The sequence below is a fragment of the Dipodomys ordii genome, unplaced genomic scaffold (genome assembly GCF_000151885.1).
Source record: "Dipodomys ordii isolate 6190 unplaced genomic scaffold, Dord_2.0 Scaffold150, whole genome shotgun sequence".
Lineage (NCBI taxonomy): Eukaryota > Metazoa > Chordata > Mammalia > Rodentia > Heteromyidae > Dipodomys > Dipodomys ordii.
The window spans coordinates 473047-486680 of record NW_012267366.1 but is presented as its reverse complement, the minus strand read 5'-3'; the positions used below and the strand labels follow the sequence as shown (position 1 = coordinate 486680).

At 39.8% G+C, this 13634-nt stretch overlaps 1 protein-coding gene across 3 annotated transcripts in view; it reads left to right on the top strand.

Moving 5' to 3' along the window:
• The window catches only part of Mid1 (midline 1), a 151502-nt gene that overhangs the window by 74295 nt on the left and 63573 nt on the right, over window positions 1-13634 (top strand). For all 3 annotated transcript variants that reach the window (XM_013032176.1, XM_013032174.1, XM_013032175.1), the window contains exon 3: window positions 8248-8343. In XM_013032176.1, the coding sequence (XP_012887630.1) occupies window positions 8248-8343 (96 nt within the window). The remainder of the gene's footprint in view (window positions 1-8247; window positions 8344-13634) is intronic.

Below are 13634 nucleotides of genomic sequence, written 5' to 3'. Positions count from 1 at the left end.
TAACAGAAACAAATCATAGTTACTGCTGCAAAATTATTAAATCAAAGATTGTTTACTAAACTGGTTGCAAGTGGCTCATTCCTGTCATCCTAGCTACTCAGGAGGCTGAGATCTGAGGATCATGGTTCAAAGACAGCCCAGGCAGGAAAGTCTGTGAGACTCTGAACTCCAATGAACCACCAGAAAACCAGAAGTGGCGCTGTGGTTTAAGTGGTAGAGCACTGGCCTTGAGCTGAAGAGCTCAGGGACAAGCATTCAAGGCCCATGACTGACCGCCCCCCCCCAAAAAAAAAACCCCAAAAGATTGTTTACTATTTTTTTTCAAAATATATTTAATATATTCATTTCAACTGACACAAAGTACTTGCAGAATGTGAGGTGCTGGCTTAGTGAAAAATATGATCTTCTCATAGTCCTGAAAAACAAAAATGTGTTTTCATCCCTCCAAGGCTATGTGAGCATCCACTATGAGTCTACTTTGACATTTAGGTCTTGTTAAAAAAAATGTGATGCTATCAGTTAAAACTCTTAAATAGAAAATCCAGAACATGTTCATTAATGAGTATCTGGCAATGTCACCATCCACTGAAGACAGAAGAAAAGGGATGCAGTCTGCATTATTTGACCCCCAATGATGTAGGAAGCACAGCTGTAAATGATCGGCACAGACAATGTGCATGGCATCCGTCAATATCGGGTTTTTATAGACGAACTAGCCCCTGTTTTAAATATTCCTAAGTACAGTCCCAATTTGAAAGCTTTCACTTAAGCAAAAGTAATGAAGTCAAGTACTGTGTGCCAGTGTTGCAGGATTTCCTGCACACCATGATCCTTAACTGACAAGTTAGTTGCCTTTCTTGGCAGACTTTAGCAGCCTGGAGTGCAGCGTTGACAAGGGTACAGAAGTTGAACATAGACAGTGGTGCAAAGAGCAGGAAGACAGCCTGATTAGAAAGTCCAGGCTTTGATGCGTGTGTTGTAATCTTAGTATTTTTCATAGGTCCCACCGATCAAGGTTATTGTCATATTCTTAGGAACATTTGGCTGTGGGCATAAATTTTACAAGGGAGACCATTATTTCTAAGTTGGTGAATTTCAAAGATTCATTCAGTATTTAATCCTCAAACTGACAATATTGTGCTAGAGAGGGAGCTCAGTGGGCAAGCACTTGGGTTCAACCCCAGTGCCTTACACACGGTTACATGCATGCATGCGCACATCCCTGCAGATGCACATCCTTACAAGTGTATGTATTAGCTAGTGCTCAGCTCCTTATTATAAGCAGAAAGGGTGGTAGGAGTGACAAGTGAACAAAAAAGGCCATTCAGATCTGCAATGCCTGCAAATAGCTAGTGGCCACTGGATTTGCTAAGGTTATAACTAATAACTAAATGACTAGATTTATACAATGGTATTTTTTTACCTCCATGCAAATTTGAAAGTACTTCCTGACCAAAAAATACTTTTCTTTAAAAGTTATTCTCTATATATTATTGACTACCAGTTAGAAAAATAAACAATGAACTCCTGGCGATGGGATCTATAAATATATGGAACAGATTCTGAGGTGTTAATACAGAAATTTCCAATAAAACCTGACAAGGTAAATACAGTATCACATAGCAAAATGACTTAAATTGTAGTCTGTGGAACATTAGACTTAAATTTGAATGCAGATTGTGTTTTATTAGGTTTTTTTGAACTTCCCCAGGCAGCCTGTCTTGCCAGGGCATTTGGAAATGGTAACTATCATAACCAATGAAAAAAGGCATTAAGAAATAAAACCAACATACATCACATGTATTTGTCGTCTGTTGTGAGTCAAACCAGAAGATAGCCTCAGACTCCTGCAAGTTAATTAAAACATCTCAAGAGTTTAGTTCCATATAAAGAATTTATGCTTTTATGCAGGTGACATGTGTTAATACAAGGGTGTTTTCATATTAAAGATAGTAATTAAAGTTCCTCAGAAGAAAATACATGGGTTGCGGCACTCAACGTGTCTATATCCTCATGGTGTTGGAGTGGTGGTATTAGGTGTCAGGGCTGGGCACACAGTTCCTGAATGTCACTCTGAATATTAGGGAATGAAACAAGCCTGATCTGTGTTTGCCTTGAAAGGTATCCAGACCTAATATTATACTTTAAAGACTTTCTGAAGTATTGACTTCAGAATAAGAGCAAACATTCTTTAAGGCCTGGACAACCCCAAAAGGAATTACTGAAATCTCCTATTTCAGGCATACATTTTAATAGTAGTGTTCAATGACAAGTCATTAATTCCCAGCAACCTGACTCTTAGGTACAGATCTCCAAAGGCTAAAATTAGGAGCATTTGTCTGCTTACCTTGCTATTTGATTGAGTATGGCAGTTTGTAGGACAAAGCTCATCTGTTAACTTGGACTTGCTATTCTCTGCTAGTGTCTATACCCATGCCTGAAGGCTTGTATTGACATTGGTATAAAATCAACTGTCTCACCATGAGTCGTTAAATTATCAAGTCAAATAGATCTCACTACAAAACACATAACAGAAAGGAGGTTGGCTAGATATGGTTCCTTGAAAATGTACTAGAAGCATATAATACATTGAAAATGAAAATGATAAGGAAAATGAATCTCCTTTTTTGCATAAAGATAAGCAACACAAACCAGGTGCTGGTGGCTCATGCCTGTAATCCTAGCTACTCAGGAGGCTGAGATCTGAGGATCACAGTTCAAAGCCAGCCCAGGCAAGAAAGTCCATGAAACTCTTAAACTTACTTCCAGAGAAAGGGAAATGGAGCTGTGGCTCAAAGTGGTAGAGCTCTAGCCTTGAGCGAAAAAGCTAAGGGCCAGTGCAGGGGCCCTGAGTTCAAGCCCCATGACAACCAACAGCAGCAGAAAAATAAGCAATACATATTTTATAACTTTATCTTTCTCAGACTTGACCTGTTTCCAATACTCTGCCGATGGAATTGTTTCGATTCCTCTCAGGTGGTGATGGTAGAAGGTAATGTTGAACTCTGTCCAGTAGTTACTCCCTTACTAAAAACCTTATTGGATTGGTCAGCTGTTATTTCTAATGAAATAAGTGAAGTAGCCAGCTCCTGGCTTTAAGCAACCTTTAAGAATATATGCACACAAGTCTCAAACAGAAACTGAAGCCTAGGTAGAAATTCTGACAGTAATCATAAGCTCATGAGAATATCAAGCAAATTGGGTTCAGTGTTCCTACAAAACATAATGGGGGGTTGTATACTATTCTAACTATTGGCTATTAAATTGAAAATTGAGATATAGTTTACAAAATGCATAAACATTTTATTTTGGTGATGGTATAAGTGTTAGAAATTAAGCCTTTATCAGTATCAATTCCAAACATGGAAAACAAGTAGTTTATTCTGTCTATCAAGCACTGATTGAACCCACCATGTGGCAGGCAGGCTTGAGTATACTGCCTCCTCCAGTCACCTTGGCAGTGCCGTGATGCAGCTGAGGCACACAACGCAGAAAGGTTAAGAACTGTTGAGGTTCTTAACACTCAATATTTGGCTGCAAGCTGACTGGCTCCAGCTTCTGTGTGCCTAACCAAAGTACTCACATTAAGATGTTGATGCTTCCTAATACTGTTCTTTAATTTTCTTCAGATTGCTGTAAGGTTTTTCAAACTAAGCTTTCCAGCTGCATGTAAAAGTTCTCTTAGTCTTCCCTTTAAAGAATACTCCTGAGGTCCATATGATTGCATCTATGTCAGGCTTGCATAAGAAAAGTGTGTGTGTGTGTGTGTGTGTGAGAGAGAGAGAGAGAGAGAGAGAGAGAATATAACCCAGAAAAATGTCTGAATTTGGGGTTGCATCTTCTAGATTCAAGTTTGGAAAAGAACAGTTTTGAGCCAATTCTTACTGAAGACTTGTCTTTATAATAAAGTTTTATTAATGTACAACCCTTCTCACTTACACTTTGTGGTAGCTTTCATGCTGAAACTTCAATAGAATTAAATCATTATGACAAGTTTAAGGCTAAGGAAAATGAAAATATTTACTACAGTACTGTGTGTGTGTGTGTGTGTGTGTGTGTGTGTGTGTGTGTGTGTGTGTGTGTGTGTGTTTGAGGGCTTGAGGGCTTGAACTCAAGGCCTGGGCATTGTCTTTGAGCTTTTGTGATCAAGGCTAATGCTCTACCACTTTGAACCACAGCTCCATTTCTGGCTTTTTGAAGGTTAACTGGAGGTGAATCTCACAGACTTTCCTACCCAGACTGGCTTTGAATAATGATCCTCAGATCTCAGCCTCCTGAGTAATTAGGATTACAAGCCTGAGCCACCCGTGTGTCCAGCTCTTTACAGAAAAGAGTGGCTCTTTACAGGAGAAAGAAACATTGCCTATCCTCTTGTAGGCTCCAATGCTGCAATGTCCAATATGGTAGCCACAAGCTGCAGGTAGCTGCACAGCCCTTGAAAGGGACTGGCATACTCTGGGATACCTAAACCACATTCCAAAGACTTAGCAATGTAAAACATCCCCATGGTTATATGCCAATTATTTGCTGAAACAATTATGTGATTAAAATTAGTTTTACTTGTTAAAATGTAACTATTTAAAATTCAAAATGCGTCTCAAATGGGTTTCTCACATTAAATCTATGGTGACAGCTGGTGTAGAGCATGGAATTTGGAGGCTCTGTGACGAACAGAAAAGAAAGAAGGAAGTATGAGAAACAAACTCTTGTATTTGCAAATATCTACAGCAAGCAAATCTTTTAAAATCCAACTATCCCTCCTAGGAATAATCACACAGAATTGCTTAGAATTCCCACAGAAGTAGTCATAGGTGGGATCTCCCAGAGCAGACTCTGATTGAGAATTGGAATTGGGAGGTGATCCAGGAAGCACCTGGAAGGAAGAGGAAATGGAAAGGAAGGAAGAGGAAAGAGGGTGTGTTAATGAGCCCCTTGTCACTTTGGACTCATGTGCTTTCTCCCAGTGGGGCCCTGGGAGAGATTTTTATGGACTGACGCTCCTAGTGGTTCCAACTAGAAGAAAGTGAGTGAGCTGTGCTGTTTTTCCCACCAATTGCCAGTAGTTTCCATCTGCATAACTTGACTGTGCCTAGCACCACAGCCTGCCTGCCCTGCCAAGGTCTGGAAGCAGCTCTTAGGCAGATGGCACAGGGGTTTTCAGAAAGTGACCGCCAGCCATATTGGGAATGATACCTTTCAGAGACATTGAATTGGACCCTTCTAATGTCTTGCTCTTAAATCAGACTATTTTAATCTCTTCACATTTATAAGTTCAACAAATACCTGTGGTGTTTTTGGTGCATGTGTTCATTTTCTCATCTGGTCTTAATGGTAGCATTGATAGGTGGATCATTATCCTCTCATTATGAGTGGGAAAAGTGAGCTCAAGTACGTCATTTGTTCAAGAGAGTCTGCCCGGATAGTGGCAGAGGTCTCCTTTCCTCCCTCATCCATGGCCATCCCCGCCTGATTCCTTGGATTTCTATCAAGTCTAGCTTGGTAAGAAGATGTGGCTCCATTGATGTTTTCAGGTGACAGTAGAATTGATAGATTTCTGTAAAGATATGAACAGGAATGTAGATACTTGTATCTACTTTAGGGCCACTAAAAATGTTCTCTCTCTGTTATGCAAAGTACCATCAAATGAAGAGATTATAGGGCCTGCAGACCACCACACAGGATGTTAGTGATAGAGTTAAATTGCAGAAAATCCCCAGAGAAGTCCCTGCAGTGGAAGCTTATGGACACATGGCTTTTTGACGACTGGATTTTGTTACCGTTCCATTACCCATGTTCTGTTCAAAAGTGCTGTCAGCCCCTTTGGTACTACTTGAAAACAAGTCTCTCTCCTGGCTTAATTTCCCTGTATTATACTTCTGACCCAGTAATTCTTTGCGGACTTTGGTAACACTTGTACTATTTAAGTTTGAATAACCCCATAGGAATGAGATAGGTCAAAGTGTTTAAATCACATGCTTAAGTCTACGTATTAGATGATTAAAAACAGATTTTATACATGAGGTATATTGAAGAAAGGGAGGAGGCAGCAAGCAGATGTTTGCAGAATTGAAATGTGTTGGATTGCATTTTTTGGCTCTCTTACTGACTAGCTTTAGAAAAGTCATATCTATGACAATTGAACTGTAAACAGTTACATGATCTATTTCCCTAGAATTTTCCTGCTACAAAAGGTCAGCCAAAAAAGAAAAGTAAAAGGATTCCCTAAGATTAACACACTAAAAGGAGCTGACTAATATACCTTGTAATCATCATAGCTAAATCGAGGATATGGAATAATGAAGAGCCTCAGAATTGTTCATTGGTCTCTGACTATAATGTGATTCTGTTGTAGTTCATGTAGTGCAAACATCTTTTGGTGTTTCCATATAGGGGAGGGAAGGTTGTTGGAAGAGCTTTGAAAGTGAGTCTTTCTGTGGAATTACTAGATGGTCCCTAAGTCAGTCCAACAGGCTCACTGTGTGACTTTGGTTTTAAATGATGAATAGTTCCACATCTCTCTTAAAGTAGCCATATTTGAGATGTGTTGAAGATTTCAAAGACAAACATGGAAGGTTTCTTGTTGGTGTTTCAATCCAGATGACAAAAGCATAAAACGTCCCTCAGAAATGAGAACACCTGAGGTTTAGAAGAAACTAGGTTTTCAAGTGTATGGTGACGAATGCAGAACCCAGCTTACACATGCGTGGGAAATCCCCCAGGTCTAGAAATAAAAGTACGCGCCGAGTGGTGGGGGGGGCAGGATCTGGGCAACTCTAAGTTTGGGGCGGTGCCATGGGGAGCGGGAGCGGGAGCGGGAGCATACCCTGTTCACTAGCAGTGAGGGCAGAAGCCCTGCGCAACAGAAAGTGAATACTCGTCATGCACGCTCTTGGCTCAAAGGGCAGCTCTCACCTTCCCTGGAATTAAAGCCAGACCAGGAACACTCATGGAAGGAAACAGAAGCATGGAGCCAAGCCATGATCTGTGCCTCAACGGCACACAGTGTCTTGTGGGAATGCCTTCTTTGGAGGAAGGAACTCAAGTCCTGACCTCAGCGCATACTCCTCACCTGGCTGGGCTAGGTGATCCCCAAATCATAGCGTAGGGTACAGAGTTCCTATCAGATACCAGAAGAATGACTTGACACAGATGAAAGCAGATTCTCAGGAAGCGTTCAGCAAAGATCGGTACATGGAGAATTGCCATTTTTCAAAAGCTTAAGAATGAGTCGATTGAGTTCACTTGGAATTATGGAGAATAGAACTGTATTTTTGGAACACGGTCCAAAAATAGTTCAATAAGAAAAAGCAGGTGTGTCCAGGTGCCAGTGGCTCACACCTGCGACTCTAGCCACCTGCAAAGCTGTGACTCTTTATTGCATGTGTCTTCCAGTTGCCCGACCATTTCCTTGTAACAGGGAGTAGAGATTTTTGTTCTGGCTTCCCAAGTATCTCTCTCGGAATCTGACACATAGTAAAAGCATAATAACATTCAGTTGTATGGGTGGATAAGTGAAGGAACGAGGACTAAAAATGGGAAAGAATGGGGATATTGGAATGACTTAATGCAGCACACAAGACTGAAAATAGAATTAAACGTTCATTCAAGGAAATTTCAATTTGATGCCCTATAGGAATAGGAAATAAGTCTATAGTCTTACAAACCTCTGTGATATAAAACAGTGTTAAGGGAATATTACCTTGCATACGTAGAAAAAGAACAGAATCATGTACACTGAAACAAACTGAGGAAATATATGTGACAAGGATTTCTAATAAATGTTTATGAATGGCCATGCTCTCAGCAGTAGCTAGTCAAGTCAAACTTGTTTCCAACAGATTAACCTCGGCTTAACCATAAAAATGGTAAATCCTAAAATTAAATACAGGCTAGAGATATGTTGGGATATCTTCCCTACATTATTGTCATTGTAAGAAAGATATTTCTGATTCAGTTAAAGGGATAAAAAATTGAATCACTTTCTTCTTAATTTATAACACATAATAATTATTCAGTTAAACGTGCATTCACACAATAAAGAGGAACAAAATGATGAAGTTTGAGTATTTCTAGAAATTTCTTTTACATTGAGACTTTGAAGATGGCAGTTTCAGTCTATAAATACCTGAAATAGTATCAGGTTATTGACACTTCTGAAAAAACTGCTGATTTTCCTGAGTATGAAAAATTGTGTCTATACTAGAGAAGTGTACATAATAGCATTTTCCCCCTTTTCTTTTTGAACAGCAAAACTTAGAGAGCAACCTCACCAACCTTATCAAGAGGAACACAGAACTGGAGACCCTTTTGGCTAAACTCATTCAAACCTGTCAGCATGTGGAAGTGAGTATATCTCTAGCTGTATGTACTCCATTGCGGGATTGTAAGTGCTAGATCAGTGTTTTTATGTCCTCACCATTTCTAAGTGAGAAATTTTTTTCTTCTTAAAATTAGCTCCTCTTCAGAAGCCACGCTTGTTAAGATAGATGAAATGGAAAACTAGAACTCAGAGACTTTCTTTTCTTTCTTTCTTTCTTTCTTTCTTTCTTTCTTTCTTTCTTTCTTTCTTTCTTTCTCCTTCCATCCCTCCTCCCCCCATCTTTCTCTCTTTTTTTTTTCCATGATGGCCCTGGGCCTGTGTGCTGTCCCTTAGCTTTTTCACTCAAGGCTAATGCCTACCACTTGAGCCACAGCTTGGCTTTCCTGCTTGGGGGGTTGGGGGGAAGGTTAATTGGAGATAAGAGTCTCACAGTCCTTCCTGCCTGGGCTACTTTCCAATTGTAATCCTCAGATCTCTGCCTCCTGAACACTTAGGATTACAGGCATGAGCCATCAGTGCCTAACTTCCGGTTTCTAAATATATTGCCATTCATACCATTGCAACTATTATTTTGGAAGATAAAAGTCAAGCCACTACAGATCTATATCAAATGCTTCTTAGTAGTCATATATATTTCCATGAAATCAACTACCATTACTGCACTAACAAAACCTGCAATGATTCAACACTGTGCAAGGGAAAAATGTCCATTTGAACTTTATTTGAGTGCTTACAAGTTAAACTCCCCAGATATTCCCAGTTGTAGAAGCAAAATATTTTGAACATATAATTAAAATTTCTGACAAGAACTGGTTGCAAGATAGAAATTATAAGTTCTTTTATCATCTAATCAGTAATTATTAGTTTATGATTTTATGTGTGCCCATAGCAGCAGTTGATGTACAATAGAGTAAAATGAATAATAAGTGCACAATGTATTCAACAACCACATACTCAGTTGAAGAACAGTGCGGGATCTAGTCGGGTGTGACTGAAGTGGTAGAATCTATCGCATTTTAAAAAATCTGAAGTCCATGTGTATTTTGGCATTGGTGGCTCAAAACTGTAATCCTAGTTACTCAGGAAGTTGAGATCTGAGAATTGTGGTTCAAAGCCAGCCTGAACAAGAGAGTCTGTGAGACTCTTTTTTTTGGGGTCCGGTCATGGGCCTGAACTCTGGGCCTGGGCGCTTTCCCTCAGCTCTTCAGCTCAAGGTTAGCGCTCTACCACTTGAGCCACAGCGCCACTTCCAGCTTTTTTCTTTTTTCTTATGTGGTGCTGAGGAATCGAACCCAGGGCCTCAGGCATGCAAGGCAAGCGCTCTACCACTGAGCCACCTTCCCAGCCCATCTGTGAGACTTTTATCTCCAATTTTTTTCTAAAATGGCAGAAATGCACTAAGTGCTAGAATACCATCCTTAAGCAAAAGTTAAGGGACAGTGCCCCAGCCCTGAGTTCAAGCCCTCATACTGGCACATATTTTCACTCTGACATTGGGATACAACTTAAAAAAATAATGATGAGTTTAAAGGATCAGACTTTTTTTCATTCTTGTGATGCAGAAAATAATAAGTGCGACATTTTCCTTTACCCTATGTTAGACAACCATAGACTAGTTAAATGATAAAGAAGTGAGTACAGTTTGCCTGAAACTTTATAGAGGAGTTGTGACTTCAGCCAAGCCTATAGATTTCAGAACTACTGTTTGTAAGCATACTGCAGCTATTGGGATGCCATCTTATTTTTTGAATACAAAGTTACTTGCCAAGGATTCATTGCTCAGCACAATAAAATTTAGCAAAGATGAGTTCGGATCCTCTCAGCTTAACAAACTGGTCCACTGTGCGAATGCTAGTTCTTTAAAGGAAGGTTTAAAATAATTAATGTTCATAAAGTTGGTACTGTTCCTTATTTCTGATTGGAAATGTAAAAACTGGTTACTATGAACCCTGTCAGTTGGCAACGTTTCTAAACTCCAGATCAGTTAAGCAATGGTGTCTAAGGAGTAAAAGGAAGGTTGTTCCCCTCCCCCACCTGACCCCTCTACTTCAACTACTCAGCATTGGAGTGCCATGGAGCAGAGTATGATAAGTGGAGGAGAAAATGACATTCAAGAAAGCAAGAGAGGAAGAAGAGCAAAATGGAGCTGAGAGCAAATTAGAACTGCTATCCAGTGAGCTCATAGGTTCAACCATAGGTCCTGTTTCTTTAAGAACTACAGGATTCTGTAAGTAGAACCATCTTTCATCATGTTGGATGCAGTTGGGAAGGCGAAAACAGCAAGTACAGCAACAATGTGCTACAGAATCCTTTCTAACCTTGTGCTTAGACTGGATTCACTTGTGGCCATCATCTCCCCGGGGATCAGGTTAAGCCCTGTTGATTAAACAACATGAGAAACACCAGTGAACAAGCATAATGTTTTCATTATTGCAGAGTAACGTGACTATGCATTATATGAATGAGTGGATGAACAAAATAAGAAGATCCGTGTGCTGTATTTTATTTTAATGATGTGATGGCATTTGATATTTAGGATAATAAGAGAAAATTATTTCTCTTTAGTGAAAAAAAAATTACCTGTGGTAAATCTTATGCTTTCTGGATTAGGTGATTATTTCATTCGATTTCAGCTGGTTACTTCTTAAAAGCATTAGTGTCTGGTTTCTATTATGGCTGGTAGTGATTTCAGAAAAATGCCTTGTTCCTAAATATAATATTAATATGACTTGTATTTACAAAATTCTAGCCATCCTAGCATAATGTAAAATTGTGATCTATCATGTTCAGTAATTTCAGATAAGAGATAAATTTGAAAAAACTGACAACGGCCAACTATTGTAAGGAATCAGTTACTGTTTTAATGGAGATGCAAGCTTTTAAAATAAAGCTATTCCTGAATCAATTGTGGCAGACTTGTAAATAGACACATATATGCAATTAGACCTTACTATAGACAAAAAGAAAAGGGTATTCATTTATTTCTCTATTGCTTTGTATAAACCCTTGGGAATGACAACAAATGATGGGTGAGTAAATTTGGAGTGTCATGAATTTATTCATGGTAAATAAAATAGTAGAAAATTTTTAAAAATCAATTAAAATTAAAGAAAGATAAAGAATTAAAATTAAATTGATTAGAGAAATAAAGATCATAGCAGTACCTGTTTTGTTTTATCCTCTTATTCCTAATTATTAGTATTCTTGAGGAAGTGTGTGTGTGTGTGTGTGTGTGTGTGTGTGTGTATGCACACATGCATGTGCCTGCCAGAACTGGGGCTTGGAACTCAGGGCCACACACTCTTGTTTGTTTGTTTGTTTTTGTGCAAGTTTGGCACAACTACCTTTTGAGCCTCACCCTTGCTTCCGGCTTTTTGCTGGTCAACTCAAGATAAGAGTCCCTTAGACTTACTGCCAGTGCAGACTATTGATCTTGAGCCATGTTTTGCTAACCAGATATTTCTGGGTGCAAGTGTTAAGCTTTGCATAGTGAGATATTTGCATTTATTAAAGGGTTGTATTAAAGGGTTGCCCTTAGTATGAATGGACTGTGAACCTTTCTCCCAGGGGGCTCGCTATCTTCACTAAGACAAAAGATCACCTACAACTCAATTTTCAAAACAATATACAAAGTGTAATTTCCATGGGAGGAAATTTCAGAGAAGTGAGAAATTACTCTCGCCGACCGGGTCGGGAAGGAAGCACGTGATCGAAGCCTGCCTCCAAGTGGGGGCTGTGGGCACCGTTTGGATAAACGGAGGAAGAGGAAAGACACTGTTTCCAGTGTGCATAGGGGCGGGGCCTAGCTATGCATAGGGGTGGGGCCTAGTTGTGTGCAGGGGCGGGGCCTAGCTGTATTAGGGGACCAATCCGTGTGCAGGGGCGGGGCCTCGCTCTCCCAGGGGGACCAATCCGTGCGCAGGGGCGGGGATGAGAATGAAGGAGTGCACGCACTCACTCAGTGAGCACTTCATTCTGAACACACGCAAAGTGAGTGGGAAGGATAGGTGAGTCTTTCATGTTGCATCAGGGTTCAAACTTTCCTCCTGAGGGTTCATGGACGGCTATCTGAGCATGTAATTCTGGACATGCTTCACAGTTAAGCCAAGAATCTGTAACTCTTTTCAAGAAACAATTCTTGTAGTTTTTAGGAGAATAAGATGTATATCTTCAGGCAAACAATTACTCATCCAAGGCCCAAGTAAAAGCTCGAGGAAGACTCCAAAGAAGTAGTGGGATGTGTTAGGCAGTAGGCATGTTATTTGTTTAAATCAGTGCAGTAGGAAAGTATTTCCTGATCGGCATCCTAGGTTCCTAGACTCTACTTCCTTTTCCTCTTCCTGACGGTGTCCTTGTATTTGGAACTGAGCACTCCTCAGGGAAAAGAATCCCCTGGCTCGGTGGAGTGAAAACAAAACAAATAAAAATTAAAAAAAAAACACCACACAGCACCGAGGCAACTCCTAATTGTTGTAAATGAAGTCAATGAATTCCTTCCCACGACGCAGAAGAAAATGCCACTTCCTTACAAGTCCACCCCTCCTCCTGGGGTTTCATTTCTGCTTTTCTTTAAAAATGAAAGCATTTGAAGGTCTTCCCTCCCCCTCATTGTTTTCATCGCTTGTTTTATAAATGAGAGTTAGCAAATGAAATAGACTTTTGATTACATAAGTACCAAATCTTTTAAAAATGAGAAAAAAGAGTAGGAAAATCAAGTTAGTTCTCCACTCAGGACAGATGCTTTATAAGAGCAATACTGGGAAGACTCCCAGGAAATGTTTGTGTAACTTGATGGTTGGGATTCTAGAAACTTAGTGGGTTATCACAACTCTCTTTTGTTTACTTCCAGAGAGGAGTTCAGTAAAATGTTCCCTTGAGTGAGTTTAGAGTTAATGTTATTGGGAATAGAAGACAAGCTCATGAAAAGTAATCAAAATGTAGATCAGGAACAAAACTTGGTTGGGCTCACCTGTAATTCCAGCACCCAGGAAGCTGAGGCCAAGGGATTCAGAGTGCAAGGCCAGCCTGGGTTTACATAGTGAGCACCTGCTTGATCGAATAGTAGCATTGACAACAACAACAAAAAAGGAATCCAGCTACAAAACGTCCCTTATTTATGTTATGTATAAATGTATCTCTTCATTTTCACACCCTCTTGTTCATTTGCTTTAAAAAATTAAAGATCTACTTTATCGGCTAAGCAGTTAAAAACCACTGACGCTTACTAAGTTCTGTACACATTTTGAGAATCAAGTCTTACACAGCAAATTCAATTCCTTGACACACAACAGATCTCCATTTGGGGAATTTTTTT